Source organism: Xyrauchen texanus, chromosome 41, assembly GCF_025860055.1.
Source record: "Xyrauchen texanus isolate HMW12.3.18 chromosome 41, RBS_HiC_50CHRs, whole genome shotgun sequence".
Taxonomy (NCBI): Eukaryota; Metazoa; Chordata; class Actinopteri; order Cypriniformes; family Catostomidae; genus Xyrauchen; species Xyrauchen texanus.
Window position 1 is genome coordinate 27934978 of NC_068316.1, and position 20188 is coordinate 27955165.

Genomic DNA, 20188 nt, shown 5'->3' on the forward strand with positions numbered 1-20188 from the left:
AGTGTTCAGACTTACGATTTTCTCCAGGGGCACAAAAAATGGCTGCAAAAGTCCCATGGACATACAAGGACAAAACCCGAGCCAGATCTAGGGATCAGAATATCATACAGATTTGGAGATGGACTCTATTGACCAGTGAGTAATCACCCACCTAGCAACCACTCAGAACACCTTAGCAACCACCTAACAATGCCTTAGCAACCACTACAAATGTTTATGATGGACAATCTAATCTAAGACTCACTGAACTCTGTGACACCTAAAGATGTCAAACCACTTGTGTATATGTTAAATTGGTGTACGATTTGTTGTGGTTCATGCTAGGCAACGTGCTGGATGTTATGTCATACTACCACAGCTGCATAATGACTGCTTTTGGAAATACTTTAACAAAGCCTGTAGCAATGTAAGTCACCTTCAGGCTGAAGATGATAAAGGTTCAATAAAGTAAATGCAAGATGAGTACAAATATAATGTTAAGGATCATTAAAGATAAAAGCACTCATTTGCTCATGCCACAATTTGACCTATCAAGTTTAAAGTTTAAAGTACTTAATAACAGTCTGGCTCTTTACTCCTAATCACTAGTCGACTAGTGTATACTCCCATTTATGTGTGACTCATGCTAACAATCAGGGGAGTTGCTTTAATTACTGTTTACATTGTGATAGTCCCTTTCTTAGATTATGGCTCATCCTGCATGCTAATTCTACTGTATATATACCCACAGACCCTTGAGTTCAGAGACAATAGCTTGTTTTTTTTCAATGGGCTGATTATGTTGAACACTATGAAATATTTTATTTATTTATTTCGGAAAAATGCTACAGTATAAACCTGTTTATTGCTAAACTGTATGTTTCCTTTTTAAATATGGTGAAAACGATATATTTCAAATTATAAAAATGATTAGTTCTGGTCATGGATGCTAATTGGTTATTACAGTGTTCCAGCAGAGCTAAAATCTGCAATATAGTAAGAGATATGGTGCAAAACAACTGTTGACCATATCACTACACAGCACACAGCACACATTGCGTATTGTTATTTTTTTGTTGTTTTTGTTGCATAGCAACATTCGGTTGTGTCAGGAGGACCAATAGTATACCGACCATCAAAAAAACCCATATCGGTCAACCACTATTTGATAACACTTTACATTAATGTCCCCTTTGTTTAGGGTTTATAAAAGCATTTATTAATGACAACTAAGTCATTTACAAATGCATTATAAATAATTTATATGCAATTGAATAAAAAGGGCAACTTTCATGCAAAACTTGCCAAAAGTGAGCATTTTAACTAAAATGTTTTAAATTATTTAAAAATAGACTGATTCATATTTATATGAATCAAAAACACAATTCTAAAATTCATGATTTGTGTCACAATGTAACAAAACAAAAACTATTATAGTGAGATTAAAATGAGTGACTTAATGTAAGTGTTATCCACTATTTTAACAGCATATGCCCTCAGTCAAACCACATACAATATAACTATGCAAGTTTTCTACGTGATTTAGATGTATTTTTCATTAGGCCATCTTTGTGGACCCAGAGTATCACCCCTCAAGGTCAGCAGTCAATTTTACAAACAAAAGACATCCCCATACAATTAGGACATGCGAATGGATGTTACTCAGAGGTCACTATGAAGGTGACTGAAGCTTGCTCCCTGATCTTGGAGAGTCAGGTGACATGGTCACCTAGAGTGATATTACAATGGAGATGTTAAATAGGCAATTTAGCCATCAACAACTGCTTCTTCTTCAAACAGCAATCACCAACAAATCTCAGCAAATCTCATGTTTGCCTCAGACTTGAGGCTTGAAATGAGTTATTTTGAGCGCCTCACTGTTCAAAAGAGCCATTAAGCCTTTCTAGTGTGTTATGATGGAAATTAATCTGTGTTGAAAGGAAGAATGTGCAGCTCTCACTTGCTCTCGCTTGCCACCAAATAAAAGTTGAAAAACCCATTGAATGTTGTGTCACTGTTAGATCTATCCTCACCCTCCCATTTTCTTTGTAATGTTTTAGTGCTCATAAGCACTAACTGCAAGATGTTAATTGGGTAAAATATCTGCTTTGAAAACAAATGGCCCTATTTTTAATGAACGGACAGGATGCAGACACAACCAAATCATGGTGATTATCCACAATGGAGGGAAGAAGATGATCATAAAATTACATCTCTACTGTAGTATTACTCAATGACCTTTTATTTTCTCTTGTACTAAGACTCTGTGGCAATCAAATCAAGAAAACCGTTGGTGAATACAACTAGATTTGAATACAAGATTACCCATGCAAATCTTGCCTTGTGTTCTGAGTGGTTTTTACTGTGTTGCTATGTAGTTGCTAGGGTGTTTTAATGGTTTTTGGTGCACTGCTATGCAATTTTTTAGGATGTTGCTATGTGGTTGCTAAGGTGTTCTGAATGGTTTAATGCATAGCTATGATTTGCTAAGGTGTTCTAAATGGTTTTTAGTGCTTGGGTATACCGTTTTTATTGGATTCTGAGTGTTGTAGTGTGTTGCTATGTGGTTTCAAAGGTGTTCTGAGTGGTTTTAGTATGTTGCTCTGTGGTTGTTATGGTGTTCTGAGTGTGTTTTAGAGTGTGTTGATATGCGGTTACTAAGGTGCTCAATGTGGTTTTTATTGCATTTCTATGTGGTTGCTAGGGTGTTTTGGGTGGTTGCCAGAGGGGTTACAAGGATATCATGTTTGGGGGGGCATTTGGCTTGTTTGGGGGGGCAACATAAACAATTGAAAACATCGGCGCAAAATTAAGCTATACTACACACGATCTGTTTTAGTGCATATCTTTTTCTAAGCCAGGACCCAGAGATAGGCACAGGGCCCCTATTAGACTATAGGGCTTAAACTGGATTTTTGTTGTGTCAGACCTCACTCATCTGCTAGCGATGGAAAAATATGCACAAAACAATCCACTTTTAAATTGTAATTTATCATCAGATGCAGAGGCGTTTCCAGCATTGAAGGACAAATAAGCTTCAAACAACTAATTCATCAAGTGCTACATATGTCAAATTGTGGACCAATACCATTGAAGAAAATGTATTGGGAAGAGCAGATCAGTGGGATTGCCCTAAGATCTATCATGATTCTTGAATTTTCATGTACATTAACATAAAGTCATCACAAAAGAGTTATATTATAGTGAGTAAAGTGAGGTAAAAAAAAATATTGAATATAAATAATTTATATTTTTTGACATAAATAGTCAAAATGATGTATAAGATCCTAAGTTAAAGCAATACATGAATGACTTTAGTCTAAGTTCATTGACACACTATGGCATCGAATATAATGGTATATAATGGTATAAACACACTATGAAATGGTATATAATTCTCATCATCTCTATGAGAATAATTAATCTGTCAAAATCCTTTCATTAGGATCATTGAGATAAACAATGTTTCACTTTTATCTTTTTCTAAAGTAAAGTGACTTATTTATCGTTACCAGTTTCCATGCCTGATTCTGGCACAGCTGCTGCTGCTGCTCCTCAGTCTGTTGCTCATCTTTGCTACACTCTACAAAACCATTTAATCAAATCAAAGTGTATATTTCCTACAAACTAATATCACAAAACAAGTCACACATACATTTTATGTTAATGCTTATTGGTTATCCTTAGCGAAAACAACACCTGATAAACAAGAAAAGTACGCTCCGAACAGGGCTCGAACCGCGGTCTCCGGCGTGAGAAGCGACTGCGTTAACTCGAAGCTACCAAACTACGTCAATCTACACAAGGAGGTTAGAGGCTACAACTCTTGAGGTTTAGCCTACTGAGGGTGAAAGCCAGCTAGATGATGATCTTAAGACTTTAAGGACAAAAACAAAAGTGAATTCTTACCCACTGACTTCTTTCGGAAAAATCCCCAATGCCTCATTTGCTTAATTTTTGCTGTCTTTCCTGCTAATTGCCATTAACTCGCCACTAAGTAACGTTAGTTGATGTCAACAACTGTGCAAGCTCCTCCTCTACCTGCTGCATATTCAACAGAGAGGAAGAAACGGAGTCGCCCATAGGCTACCGACAGCAAAGGAACTTATTCTATAGGCTAGATTATGCCTATGTCTATTTTTACAGGCTGTATGCAGTATGTGCAAAGCCAAAGCACAATGAAATAAGGCAACTTATGATTTCGGGGGTTTACATAGGCTTTTGTCCGGTTTCATATTTGTCAGTCAATTATTCAAAATACATTCGGGGCTACACTCAAAACAACAGATGGACAGATTATTTCTCAAATTCTCAGGGGAGGCAGAGCTTATCCTAGGGGAGGCACTGCCTCCCCCTAGACACGCCCATGGTGGTTGCTCAGTCGTTTGTAAATGGTCCAAGACAAAATAGCCTATCTATATTCTTGACCCTAAATATGGCTTGGGTTCCCTTATTCAATGTAAGTTTATTGTCTTGAGTAATTTGAATGCTAGAGGTGCATCTTGTCATGGCAAAAGCAAATAGAATATGCTTATAATATTGTAATAAATATTAATTGACTGATAAAATGTAAATAATCAGTAATAAAATTGGAATTATGCAACCATCTGCCATGGCATTTCAGAAGATGGTGTCTCATATTATTCCACACGAGCAACTTTAATCCTTCACTGTCATAGGTCAGGAAGGGCTAACAAAACTTAGCAAAACATCAAAAGCAACAACATTATGTTAGATCCAATACTGTCTAAGCTTTTAAAAGAGGTGTTTCCTGTCATTTCAGAACATCTTCTTAATATCATGAACTCCTCATTATCCTTAGAACATGTTGCAAGACATTTTAAATTGGCAGTTATCAAAGCCCTTATCAAGAAACCACAGCTTGATCTTGGAGAGTTGGCTAATTATAGACCAATCTCAAATCTCCCATTTATGTAAAATAAATACTAGAAAAAGCAGTGAAAAAGGTGAGATAAGATGCTACCAATATTCACTTCGTCACATGTGTCAAAAGGCACTTCTGGCATAGACAAGATGTTACTGTTTTTTTCACCCATTTTATTGTCCACCAAGGGAAAACATTATGACCGATTGAGAAGTAATAGTGCAGCTCTCCTCAACAAGCCAGACAATTTGAGGCATCATTGATGTCTGTGGCACAATTTTGCAGGAAAAGTTCTGTGTTTAAAACATAGGGTTAGGAGATTGTTCAAATCCCTAACCCGAAGTATGAGCACTAATAATTATTCAGTTTTGCAAAGTGAGCTCTGGTGTCTTTCTTTGCATATTCTTATTCTTCAACCCCCATTGCATCAAACACCTCACATTTTCACACTCGCTCCTCACCCTCTGGCAAAGGCAGTCTTTGATGTTGTGACATTGCTTTTAATATCAACTCACCTGACAATATATCACCTTTGGATTTATCAAGAAGCACAAAATTCTGCAAGATTGATGACTTTGTTCTGCATGTAAAGTTCAATGTACTTTATCACTGTGATATCATTCATATGTACAGTTTTCATATGTAAAGAGTGGTTCTAGCACAAATAATTTTTTTGTTTTTTTTAACATTACATACTTCAGAGCATGTACTGAATTTAGACTATTATGGCATTATACAGATTCATTATTTTTTTTTCTAAAGACTGCATCAGTAAATGAGTGAAAAAAGTTAAACTTATGTTTACATATGTTTTAGTTCAAATTACTTTTATTTTATTAATTCCACCTGGATTTAATTTTTAAATACATTTGCCATTAAAACGCACATTCATGGTCAAAGTTGTTCTATTATTTACTTATGATCGAGAGATTGTGTCGAGAATTGAACTCGGTCACCTGGCAGTTCCAACCAGTCATTAAAGGATTCTTAAACATTTGCGCATCTCCAAGGTTTGCTCAAAAATGTAAGTAATTAGTTTTTATAAGCAATTCGATTTTTTTCCATTCAAATTAAGTCATTTTCATTCAGCCAACATAATTTGGTTGGATTAGGTCAAATCAATGTACTATAGCAGTTTTAACTCAACTTTATTAGGTTTGTCAAAATAAATGTACTAATGTTTAATTTAATACATTTTCTTTTGTTGGTCCAACTTTATTTTATTATTCATTAGTATTTTCCAGGTGAGCAAGAGTAAGGACATTGAAACTGTTGCACAGTCAAATTGATAGCCACTGCTTAAGAGCTAAAAACAATCGAATCAAACATGTGAATGTCCATCCTCAAGCCAAGCACAAGTGCCAATCTTCACCACAATGGTAATCCCAAAACTCCAGCCTAACAGTCTCTTTTTAAATACCAAAATAACAGAACAATAAACATTAACAAATTTCATTATTATTATTATCATCTTGCTCAAGATCCAGTTCCCCCATCCAGTTCCATGCAAAGCATACTGGGAATTGGAAATCCCCTGCCCAGCTTCATCAATGCTACAAAAAGTATTAATGTAGTCGATACTCAAATAGAATAAGTAAACTTCCATTTTGCAAATGTAATTGCAATGAAATCAAGTTCTGACAAAATATTCTAGAATTATGTTGCTTTAGTTAATTGAACAATCTACAAAAATCCTTTTTTGAGTGAATAGTACAAGGGTTTACATTTTAGATGCTGTCAATATGTTGAAATTGAACATTGCAATGTCTATTCAAACATACACAAATATAAAAGTGCACATCATGTTTGAATGAATCCAAATATGAATGAGAACTTGCAGACTTCTAAGGAGTATAAACCATTCGGTGATGAATTATAATGGAATGCAAGAGCACTAAATGTACATTAGGCTAAGGCTTGTGTCATATGATAGTACAATTTATCTGGTTTGGTAATCCTGGATTAAGGGTACCCCTGTGTTAAACATGGGAATGCATGCACACATGAGTGTTGCATGAACTGCTCGATACTTTCAGCATGTTCCTAAACAGTTGCTCTAATTTTACAACCATTAAAAGCATATCGAAAAATCACGTACACAAATATAGATCTTTTGAAGCATTGATCTTCACTTTTAGACATCATAATGCAAGGACTGTGCTCAAGTTAAATTTAATGATGGATTTGGGAGCACTTGACCTTTAAAGGATTGATGTCGCTATTGATGTCGCATGTGACTATCCAAGGCTGCATATAATTGATTTCACTTTAGGATATGACAGCTACATGGAATAATGAGCAAGTTCTCAGTGCGGCACAGTGTTCCAGCATCAACAACACCTCGGCGCTTGGAAACATGGAAAATGAATGCTGTATCATCAGGGGCGTAACCGTATTTTGAGTTATGCAATGCAACTAGTTTCCCACGATCTTTACCATAGGTAAACTGGTGTGTTGCAAAACTCCACCCTAGAGTCAAATTAGGTGATGAAAATGACTGGTATGTACAGTGGGGTCAAATAAGTTTTATTTTATTTATCATAATTTTTCTTTTTTATTTAAAATTAAGTCTGAAAGATTTTGAAAAACGGAAACAAAGAAATATTTAACCTTTTGCACTATATCTAGGTCAGCAGTCAAATGTAAGCAAATTTGTGACATGTTATGGTCAGATATCCTTGCTTCCACTGAAGCACACAAATAATTTCCAAATCATGATGGAATAGCATGGATCATCTGGATTTTGCACAAACTTGTGGTCTAGTCTGTCTCAAATGCATGCTGTTATTAAAGGAATGTTCCAAGTTCAATACAAGTCAATCTCAATCAACAGCATTTGTGGCATAATGTTGATTACCACAAAAATGAATTTGGACTTGTTCCTCTTTTTCTTGAAAAAAAAATAAAACTAAAAATGGGGGCCTGGGTAGCTTAGCGAGTAGTGACGCTGACTACCACCCCTGGAGTCGCGAGTGCAAATCCAGGGTGTGCTGAGCGACTCCAAACAGGTTTCCTAAGCAACCAAATTGGTCCGGTTGCTAGGGAGGGTAGAGTTGCATGGGGTAACATCCTCGTGGTTGTGATTAGTGGTTCTCGCTCTCAATGGGGCACGTGGTAAGTTGTGCATGGATCACGGAGAGCAGCATGAGCCTCCACATGCTGTGAGTCTCCGCGGTGTCATGTACAGCGAGCCACATGATAAGATGCACTCTAGATTGAAGTCTCAGAAGAGGAGGCAACTGAGACCTGTCCTCCGCCACCCGGATTGAGGTAGTGCAAGTAGTGGGAATTGGGCATTCCAAATTGGGGAGAAGAAGGGGAGAAAAAAAAAGCAAAAATGGAGTGAGACACTTACAATGGAAGTGAATGGAGACAATAAAAGTGAATGTGGACCATTTTTGGAGGGTTTAAACAAAAATGTGAACTGTATAATTTTATAAAAGCACTTGGATTAATTCTTCTGTTAAAACTTGAAAAAAAAAAACTTAAAAACATATTTAGTAATTTTTTAAAATCTTTTTATCTTGTATGTCTCTTCATTGTGGCTCTCTTAAAAGTTTTGGCCTGTAGCTTTTTGTTAAAATTGGTATGGGACAAAAGTGTGTGTATATGTGCATCCCTATTAGTTAATAGACTCACATGAACTAAAAATAAACAATTGTAGTTTTATTAACTAGCATTATCAAAGATTAATAAATGCTGTAAAAAATATTTTTTTCATTTATAGTTTATGACACCTAATGCATTAACAAATGTTATTGAATGGAAACTTATTGGAAAGTGTTACCAAATATTTTATTCAATGGAATAATGCAGAATAGAAGCATTTTCATCAGTGGTCTCAGGCCCCACTGTGCACAGTATTCTGAACCTCAGTCTGCGCAGTCCATTTATCTACTGTCCAATGTGTTGCATTAACTTATTTATGTCCATTAATAATCATTTGTAATAATCACAGACCTATACTGCATATAAAATATTTCTGCAGCTCTGATTCGAAGTTCAACATTATGGATGAGAAAAAACAGATAGATTAACATTTTTAAATGTTTGAGAAATCCGTCAAATACTTGGCAAAATATTTGAGTGCTCCACCTGCTTGAAATCACCTAGGGCATGTTTGCCCCTTAAGTGTTTCAAAAGGCTGCAATTTGCAATCTTTTTCTGTGAGAACACATTTCACTATTTTGACAAGCCTGAGGAACACCCTCCTACTGGGCGTTGAGACTGACTTCCACAACATATAATGAGAGCACCAACGCGGCTGGTGCACCACTATTGCGGATAATTACTATCCATCAGTATTCCCAACGTTTCAGTAAAATATAAGGTAGAATGTGTTTATTAGGTGGTAATTCCAAGAGGTTTATCATCTTATAGCACAGTTTATATATGTATATCAATAACAGCTCAATAATGCTATCCAATTTTATTTATAGTGATTCTTCGACAGTGCAAAACTCGTCTTTACGCCCAAATGTTGCTCCATTGTACAATAGTGTGGCAGTTGTTGCCGAAGCGTTGCTATGCAGTTGCTAGGGTGTTCTGAGTGGTTTTTAATGTTATTTGGATGCTATGTTGTTCAGAGTAGTTTCAAACTGGCCCAAGTCAAAACCCCCAATTGTGTACTGTAGGTTATTCTGGTCCCAGATATGGCTTTAGTTCTTCCTTCAATGCATGTCTAAGGGATTTTTTAATTGATTTTTTACCAATTCCATCATCCATCATGTCAATAATATCAGAGCAGATTTAATTTTTAGTGATGCTTGTCTGTGCAAAACACACCTTCATGCGCAAATGTTGCTCCATTGTACAATAGTGTGGTAGTTGTCACCGAAGCATTGCTATGCAGTTGCTAGGGTGTTCGGAGTGGTTTTTAGAATGTTGTTATGTGGATGCAAAGTTATTTTATTATTACTGACTTAACCCCCAAGTGTCTGTTGTTCTGGTCACCAGATATCACTCAAGTTATTCCTTCAATGCAAGTCTATGGGAGGTTTTATTTTTCACCTGCTTTATCATCAGTCAAACCAGAAAAATGCAAGTCTGATTGCCTAGAACAGTTACTTCTAAACAAGCTGTACGATTTGAGGTATCATATCAGTTAAGTTCGAAACATAATCTACGCAAGTATGTAAATGCTGGTGCTACTAGTTAAGCAAGCTAAATTTTGTCCAAAACATGTCAGAATGCATTTCATAACACGAGTACAAATTGCATCCTCAACATTGCGACAAGTGGTGCTATAGCAGACATTAGTGTCTACTGTCATGCCATGTCATGCCAGAGCAACAATTTGAAGAGAATATTTCTGAGCAAGTAAGTTTAAGTCAATATATTTTTCATGACATACGTGAATAATAACACGTCCATTGCACTTTGGACTTGTGAACATAACTATCGCCTCAGAGTACTGAAGAGCCAAGTGATTGCATTTGTGTACACATACTTGCATTAAATGTTTCTGGCCTTAATAATATCGGTCGCCAAAATTTAATACTTGGGTTTAGGGGAGTCTAAATCCCTAAATAAGCACCACTAATAATGTAAGCATCATTTCACCATAACAAGCTTCTAGTAAGTGCTGTAAAATCTAAAAATGTGCTGAAATAAAGAGAAGCAAAACAACAAATCAAACTTGTCTGATAAGAATTTCTTATTATTCCAATAAAAAATACATCCATACAGAAATATAACAATTTTGCAAAACAATTTCAAATAAAATTCATATAAAGCAAAAACAAATAAAAATCTTAGAAAAGGTTTTTTTTATTCTTTTGTACAAATATTCTTTAGACGAGGGATTCATGAGAGAAAAGATAATAAGTGATAGGAAGTGTTGGTTGAAGAAAGCAAATGGAAAACTTGATTAAGGCTCCATTATGACTTGACTAATATCGGCCACTGTTGGAAGGACATAATGTTCTTTGCCCACAAAACCCTGGCTGGTCTGATTTTATGGCAACAAGCTGCTTCAAGTTACTTCTTCTGCTGAAACAATCAGTTTCTACATAGCTGCTACTTGAAACGTTGTCAAACCTACATTGCTCAACAAATCAGAGCATAGAGTAGTAAAGCAGTAAATGAAGCATTAGAACTAAATAAATCAAGCTTATAACGAATAATATACAATAAATTGAAATATTCATTTGGTCCCTGAAAAAAAGAACATTATAGTTGACATTTCAAATTGCACAGCCAACTGATTGGCTTTCTGCAAGCGCCGTTCAAATCCATGCGTGTACATTTCCATTGTAAATGTTGAAAAGAGGGGACTATATATCTTTATCTTTCTGGATGGCTGTGCACGGTTTCCACAATACTGTCGTTGGACTAAAACAACGGCATCCAGACAGGTCAATATCGAACTGCCCGAGTCAGCAGTCTGTAGCGGGCAGAGCCTTCAGCAATTCATTACATCCAGGCAGTACAAGGCAAGGCCTGTCTGACTGCAGCTTGTTAATTACAATAAATCTTTACGCGTTTTTGCTTTATTCTTGGTTGGGGGGTGGCATTCCACAAGCATTCAATCCATACACAACAGCCTGTTCTTGTTTTGCAAACACCCCCAAAGATAGACATCTCTACAGCGATACATTTACAAGTCATTCAGTAGATACCAAACTGGTAACTTTAAGTGCTCTACGTTGCAGATTTAAAAATTTCGCAACATATCAAGGGCAAATATCTGAACTGTGACAATGAATAAAATTGCATGCTTGAGAACAACAATAGAGTATTTACAAGGGCTTGGTTGAAGTGGCCTCAGAAATGGAAAAGGTGCATTTTCAAGAAAAACAGAGCCTTAATAAAGCTTTTTCAATCACTTAAACAAGACATGTTGTGACCCCCCATGCCAAGGAGCAATTCCATTCCACAGGACAAGGTCACTTGCATAAGGCACCATTAAGGCCAACAGTGCATTAACAACAGGTAAATTGGAGATAGAAATTAGTCGTCAAGATGAAATGAGTAAAGAAAAACAAGTCTTGTATGAAATGATCGCTGATCGAATGGTTCAAGCTCCCCACCCACCAGAAAAAAAATGGGAAGATGGAATTGGAAGTATAGAATAATCAATGCATTTATATACAATATTGTAACATTTAACCAATTGTACTTAGCTGCGCTTTATTGGAATCTACTTGCAGTCCCAATTACAAAAAAAAAAAAAAAAAAAAGTACAAACCCAAATACCATGCAACACTTGTTTATGATAGTGAAGTTAAAATTGTGTTACATCTCTAAGCACACAGCTTATACAATGGACTAAGAATGAGCTTTTTGTAGCCTGCCAAAGGACAAGCTACTGAACACATTGCACATTTAGTAGCTGCACTGAAACCAAAAAAAAAAAGCCACTTTCATTCAGGACTGAGGTACCGCCCCAGGGGCAGGGGGCGAAACCATGCCTGCGAAGCCCCTCCAAAATCTTGCGACACAGAGCCCAGAGGCATCTGGCAGGAATTCTCAGTCTCGTGGCTTCACTCAGACTCCGCTGTTCTCGCATACCAAGTGGAAACAATAACGGAACTTGTTCCCCGACACCATTCAGCCCAAAAGCAATACACTGGTACCCCCCTCCCACCCCTTCCTCGCATACGGTACATTCATCCGCTCACGTCAAACAGGATTTTGTTGTAAAAGTACCAGTGTACAGTCCCGGAGTTGTCCCAAATCATGCACCATACAAAACACCATTCATTCGCTCTTTTTTTGGAAACTTTTTTTTGTTATTTTTTTATGTTTTTTTTTAGAAATCATCCTCTTTGATTCTTCATTCACGATTTTGTCCCTTCCTTTTTCGTTTCAACAACCAGTCAATCCGCTTTATCCCGGGGCTCACGGAGACACAAGATATGGTGCAAAATGGCATGCTTTGGCTGGAACACACTCCCCCCACATCTTGCAGGGCCAGGTCAACCAGGAAGCTGGTTAGGACACAACAGATCCCCAGTGTGAAGCTACAGCCCGCTCAAAGGTGCCTCTTCATGTGCAGGGCCAGGTGGTCTGACCGGGAGAAACACCTGGAGAAAGAAAAAGAGAAGAAAGTTGAAAAACAAGGTCAGGCAGGGGCCACTGGAGTCATAAAGTGAGCTCAAAGGTTGAAATATGTGCATTGCATCACTGATGGGGCTCCTAGTGGCCCTCAAGGTAAATTTGTGAAGCAGGAATCGGTGCCATATAGACATAAAAGGAAAGGTTGGAACATTGTGAGTAAATCAATGGTTATGAGCAAGTCCAGATGGAATCTGCAGGCATCTTTTCACATTTTCTGGGCAAATTGGATTGATCAAAATGGGTTAAATTGAGCTGCAGGACGCAACAATAATGGCCAAGTTTTATCTGTGCTTTCATTTTTGCGTTCCAATTTAGACCATGTCCACAATAATCCATTATCGTTTGAAAAAGCAATGATTTTGGTACATCTGTGCCTCATTCACACTGGAATGGCATTTTCCTTCAGTGTGGAAATCTATGACGTTAGGGAACTGAAAATGGAGGTTTCAAACTCAAATGGATAAGTGTGGACTAAAACATTTGACATTTCTTTGAAGTTGTGAACATTGTTGTTCACAAATTCTGCTGATTGGTCACCAAGGTAAAGTTATCTAGCTGGTCGACATAGATGAGGTTGTCAAAATTGGGATTACAGTATAATATTATTTTCAACCCATTTTAACTACAGGACAACCTACCCTTTTTGAAAAAATAGTTTCCATGACCTTTCCAATTATTTCTGATTTCTAGATACAGATTTGTAAAAAATAATTTAGATTCAGACTGATTTGTGATTGAATCATCAAGACTCGTTTTGTCTAATTCGTTGAAAAGAACTGACTCAAGAGAACGGTTCACTGACAAATTGATCATCACTATGGTTTGCATTTTTTTTTTCTCTTCACAAAAGAAATAACTAGCTCAAGAAATTTTTAGAGCAGAGAAAATCTAAAATATATATTCTCTGTAGATACTGCATTTCCATGACTTTTGAGATTTTAATTACTTTCCAAGGCCTGGAAAACAATATTCTAGAAATCCCTGATACTTCCAGTTTTTCCATGACTGTGGGAACACTCATTATAGCAGTAAATATTATTATTATTATTATTATTATTATTATTATTAATACATTATTGGTTGTATTTTTGTGGAATGGGTCCACTAAAAATGTTGGCAGGCATGTAAAAATCATGGCATTTTTGGACCAGAAAAAAAGGGCTGAGCTGAGGGTACTACTCTTTTTAGTACCTGAAAATATTAATTTGCAAAAGTGTGTAGAAATTTGTGAATGAGGGGCATTCAAGGATTCAATCTTGTGACATCTATGGTCGAAGATTACATGTTGGATAGCTTAAGAGGGAAAAACTTACTGATGAAGTGGTTTAAGAGCCTAAAGGAGAACTATGAAATCCATCAAGTAACCACAGAAACAAAATGCCAAAAAGAGAAGTTGAGTAAACAATGGTGTTCAAAGCACAAAGCATTTAGGGAAGGGCAATGTTTAACAGAGGAAGGGATGACAAACAGGAGTGGCATGTTTGGTCATAAAACACTGAGATTATCAATAATGAATTGGATCAGTGTAACTATTGCGCTTTCAAGCATTTAATGTGATTAGGTAATTAAGTGATATTAGGTAATTAAGTGATAAAACCCCAACATAATGGCACAACTCCCATCGATGAACCGATAAAAATGGAATCAATGCTGAATGTGGAATCAGTCGCATTTCACTGATGCATACATCAAAGGGTCAGGCAGGTGGCGAGAAAAACAGGTGGGCTTTGATGACCATCACAGAGAGATAGTGAGACAGAAGTGAGCGTACCTGTCACAGTGACTGCATTTAAATGGCTTTGCACCGGTGTGCTTCCTGAAGTGTCGGGTGAGTTCGTCACTTCTTGCGAAGCGCCATTCGCAACCTTCCCATGAACACCTGTATGGTTTCTCACCTGTAAACAAAAACAAACACCTTTCAGAACATTTCCCCAGGTTTCAGAAGAGAAATATCAGCTACTCTGAAAGGAATGTGGTCAAAGAAGCCTGAGGGGAAACTACATGGACCAATTTTAGTCAGGTATGCACCGAAAATAAATTGAGCGTCAATCTGAAGTATAGCAGTATACAAGCAGCGGAACCTGCTCTGCTATGACAGTTAATATAAGCGCCTCCTATAACCACCATTATAATGTGCTCAAAAATGCATCTGCGGTCAATGAGGTGATCTTAAAAGGGACAGTTCGTAAAGTAGGGACTCTATGTTAGGCAGAACGTTAGCCTCAATCGCCATTCACTTTTATTACATGGAAAAAAGATGCAATGAAAGTGAATGTTGACTCAGACTAACATTCTACCTAACATCTACTTTGGAGTTTGGTTTGGAACAACATTCTGGTGACTAAATGAGCTCATCATTTTAATTTTGAGTGAACTATCTCTTTACCTTTAATAAGATCCCTCAATCTGTCGCAAGGATTGCAAGAATGCATGGCATTCTGAAAGTCCTCCTCTACACAGTGTATGCATAAACAGCATGAGGAACAATGCACTTCACACAGAGCTTGTGTTTTCCATGCGATGGGGCCCTTTAAAAAAGGGGCCACCCAGATCCCCATTCAAAAGCTTGGTTCTTTCCCATGACAAAACCAAAACGGTTTTGGTAGAGCAGGTTGTTTTCCTCCTGTTCCCCCTCCTCAATCTGATCCACCCACCCCCCACCACAGCCGCATTCCAAACAGATTAGGTCACCGTTTAGGCGTGCAGTCATGCAAGGCAAATATTCACCAAGTGACATTAGCCTTGCTGCCGAGGACAGCCTGTGCGAACTCTAAACTACATTACACAACTTCACAGGAGACTCAAAACTTCCAAGTATGCAGATTGAAGTATGCAACTTTCCTCTTTTGGAGGTTTTATGATTGTTTGCATTGATTTTGTCTCATAAATACAATATAGACTTATAAGAAACGCTCATCACAAACGAAGCGGTTTATGGAGCCAGATATAAAGGAATAGTTCACCCAAATTTTTTTTACATTCGGTCATTTTGTTCCAAACCCAAGTGATTTTCTTTCTCAAACAAAAGGACAAGATAAAAAGAATGTTAGCCTCAGTCACCATTCACTTTCAGAGTCTGCCAGTCCCAACAGGTTTGGATTAACAAAGCTAACATTAACTATCACTTTAAATGCCCTTTAAAGCATTTCTTACCTGTGTGAGTACGCTGATGTGCTTTTAAGTGAGAACTCTTTGTGTAAACCTTCCGGCAGCCATTGAAATGACACCTGTGTACTCTCCTTCTGCCGTCCGGAGAGGAATCCCCTCCTGCGGAAGTCTTATCTGAGGCCTTCCCCAACCCGTTCGGCCGGATCTTCACAGGCACGTGCAAGATAGTCTGCACGGCGCTCCAAACCTGTGGGACGCCGGGCTCCTGGAGGGTCTCTGGGGAGGACGGTGGTGTGCTGATGATGGAGGAACTCAAGTGATGCACTGACTCGGTCAGAACCGAGCCCAGTGGGTTGGAGGTGAAGATGTGAGTGGGCGAGAGCTCCTCTGAGCTGTCGGAAGCCTCGCTGCTGGCATCAGAGTTGGTTTCTAATATTTGGCAGTCCTGATTTTCGTCCTCCTTGATGGTCGGAAGGTTGCCGTTCCCATCTCCCTTATCTCCACAAGCCAAGATGAGCTTGCTCCAGAGATCCTCCTGGCCATCAAACTTGAGGTCTGAGGCAGATACATATGGCTCGCTCTGCAAGTATCTCTCCAGCTCCAAACATGTCTGATTGAAAACAGAAAACATGATATTAGAATATGCATGACAGACTTTACAAGTTTACCAGCTGACAAGACCATCACATGGGGATTCAAAAGCAAGAATTGGGGGCCCAAATGCAATAATTTATGAGTCAACCATCAAAAATGTTGTCCCAAAGCCATTTAGTATTAATGGGGAAGGATGTTTCCTCAGCTTTCACAGCAGCTTAGGTTAACCAAACTCTGACATGTGCTTTCAAAATAATTCGGTTGAAATATAAAAAGTTGTGTACCGTGAATCATTTTGAGAGTACGAAAGACCAATGAAGTCAATTATTAAATAGTGTTCTAGGTATAAACGTGGCTTGGAGAGGTACATATTGTCTTTCTAGAAGAGTTATCCTTTTGTGAGTCATACAGACATTATAGAGTCCTTTTAAGGAAGCCACAGAACTTCCTCTCGCTCTTGATTCGAGTTTCCTCATTCATACAGCCCCGACTTACATCGGGACGCATTTTAATAGTATTTAAACAATTTATTTGCAAATGTACCGCGTGTGAGAATATGGAAGTGGTTCAGACTTAGTTCAAAATAGTCACACAGCATTTTCCAGCTGTATCGACATTTTGTGTTGCGTTTCTGCTCTGAACATCCTCGCTACCCACGATTATATTAACCGTGTATAAACACTAAATATGAAATAATCTCAAGTTACTGATTCCACACACTTTCCAACAGGAAAAGTTGGAAAGTGAAACTCAATGTTTCTTCCTCAAAAGGTCTGACATGGGAAACCTCAAACAACTCGCGGTGCAAACGCCTCTGTGTATTTAAATGACAAGAGAGACGGTCATGTGGATTCGTGCCAGAATACCAAATAGCCTGAGGGGAAACTACATGGACCAATTTTAGTCAGGTATGCACCGAAAGAAAATCGAGCGAAACAAGTCATTCTGAAGTATAGCAGTATGCAAGCAGCGGAACCTTCTCTGCTATGACAGTTAACATAAGCGCCTCCTATAACCACCGTTATGTGACAGAACATGTGCATCAGACTGTCAAATCACTTTAAGTGGAGAATCCTGCAAGAATCACACGGGGAAGCAACATAATCAATGAATCAATCATGTAATACGTTCTGAATGGACTGTTTAAAATGTGTGTTTTTTTATGAATGAGAGATCTCAGATCAATATAGATCTGATTTATAGCGCTTCGAAAGTCTAAATATCGCTCTATATGACAAAAAACAACCTAGATCACAGCTACATTCTATCGAGAGTATACTGACACAATTTAACGCGCTACAATGTAACGTAATCTAATAGAACGTAATTTAAGGAAAGCTCAACGACAGAACATTCCAATGGAATGTTCCAATGTTTCATTCAACGCAACGCCGTTACATTGACGCGCGTCTACAAATACGTCTCCGTTTTAACTTTAAAGACAGAAAAGTCACACCACCACCACAACCAATCACAGTTCTTTATATACGATCCGACTACTGCTTTCCAAAGTTTCCCCTATTTAACTTAATAAAGTCGTTACCTGTTGCCAGTATTCTTCAAGCGATGGCAATGCAGAGAAATAGCCAGTGTCGTGAACGATCTGAAGTTCCTGAAAAATGCTGCACATTGGTAGAACATCCATTGCAATCCCAAATGTTAGGCAAAATTGACTAAAATATCTTCTCGAATCAAGATCAAGTGTGATAAGTAAGCGTCCTCTTCATGCAACAGCAACGCACTGCAGCCGTCGCTTTGCTTGCTCTGAGTCTGCTAGTCCGCGTCTTTCTGCTGTTGAGATCACTCTATATTTGCAAACACTGAACTCGAGGCAACGCACTGCGCTCTGTCAACTTCCTCTATTCAAACCTCGCAGCCTGCCTACCCCCTCGTGACAGCGTGACGTGTCTTCACAACGCGCCCAATCAGAGCCGACCAGGTTGCGCGGGCGCATATGATATCACTTTCGACCAATCGCACCCGCGTGTGGAGATAAATCCACCCTCATGCCGCTGCGATTGGTCGATTCAACTATGATTGCCTGCGCGTTGGTTGGATGGCTATTTTTAGAAGCGTATATAAAGAGCCCTGCACATTTACGCTTCATTTCTGGTTCTTTACGAAGAAGCTGTGTGGAGTGTTACAAGCGTCTCGGTTTGGCCACCGTGAGCGCTGTGTGCAATAGGTTTGGTTAATCTTGAAAACTTGAAAGTTTTGAAATACAGTAATCTCTTGACTGTACTTGTCTTTAGCGCCTTAAGAGTAACTCGAAGTATAATAAAGTGATATGGGTTTGGAGAAGTTCCAAGCTTAAAGGTTCTTTAAGATTTTTTTTTAAATAACAAACATTTATATCTATCATATGACTGAATTAGGTGTCCTACAAATCACACCAGTCTCTGTGACAGCCCTAACAAGCACTATATAAATAACTTAAACCATTGTACCGTTTCACAATTATTTGAGACTATTAATATTATTTCCACATTTTATTAAAGTGTCTTCCACACAGCTCTATCTGGCTTCAGAAACGCCCTCTGCCTGTCAATCATTGTTCATCTTCAGTTTTGCCAGCCTGCTCTCATGAGAAGTCGTACAAAATGTATGTTTACTCCTATAGAGAAAAAATGAAAGGTGCACGCAGTAAGCTTTTGCTCATTGAAAAGTTTTACTCATTAAGATATTAATTGTAATTTTGTAGGAAATTATGAGCGCTCAGGAAGACTCCAGTCATATCAGTAACCTTATAAAAGCTGTTTTATTCTACATGGAGAGGGTCCACACATATATTATAATATAATAAAATAAGTGAACCTTTAACAAACCATCAAACTATGTTATGATTTTTCATAATAAAGAAAGTGAAATCCCCAACCAAAACGAGATGAGGGAAGTGTATTACGGGTTGTTGACATACATCAGTCATTTGTATTGCATAAATAAATATTGAATTAGTAACCAAATTTGTTCACAGACATTTCCCTTATTTAAATAAAGTGCTAGCTAGGATGCTAGCTAAAATTTGATACCTATTATCGATGTTGTGTTTGCTGACTTCTGTTTGGCTTAAACTGTATGTCATTTGATGGTGGGGTTTTGGAGAGAGCATTTGTGCTTGAAGGTATGGGGGAACCTTTCAGTTTACATTTGAGGTAAAGCTGAAAATAAAGCAGTGAAAGTTGTCCAGGATGCCACATTGCTCATGACTCAGACATGAAGCACGTGATCACTCTGGTAAATGATCACAGCCTGCAGAGCACATCACTGCCCACTGTGAAGGATACATGACGCACTGTGAAGGATGCCATTAAGTCCGTCTCTCTACACTCTCAAACTACTTATATATATTTGTATTACATCAAAATATTTTTCAATATACTTAAAATATATTGTTTATTTTAATTTAATAGTTTTATATTTTTCCATAGTTTTTAATTTGATTATTCCATTTGCAATGCTTCATGACATTTTAGTTCATTCCCTCATTTAAAAAGATTTTAAGTACACAGTCTAACTATTATTATTATTATTATTATTATTATTATTATTATTATTATTATT

At 37.7% G+C, this 20188-nt stretch overlaps 1 protein-coding gene across 1 annotated transcript; it reads right to left on the reverse strand.

Annotated features, from left to right (window-relative positions):
• Positions 1-10496: 10496 nt before the first annotated feature.
• On the reverse strand, positions 10497-18481 carry LOC127634551 (Krueppel-like factor 6). Its single transcript, XM_052114159.1, has 4 exons — positions 18171-18481; positions 16079-16643; positions 14697-14820; positions 10497-12891 (listed from the first exon to the last, which is right to left on the reverse strand). Exons 1-4 carry the CDS (start codon positions 18270-18272, stop codon positions 12840-12842), a joined length of 843 nt encoding a protein of 280 aa, XP_051970119.1. The 5' UTR covers positions 18273-18481; the 3' UTR covers positions 10497-12839.
• Between the last annotated feature and the right edge of the window lie 1707 nt (positions 18482-20188).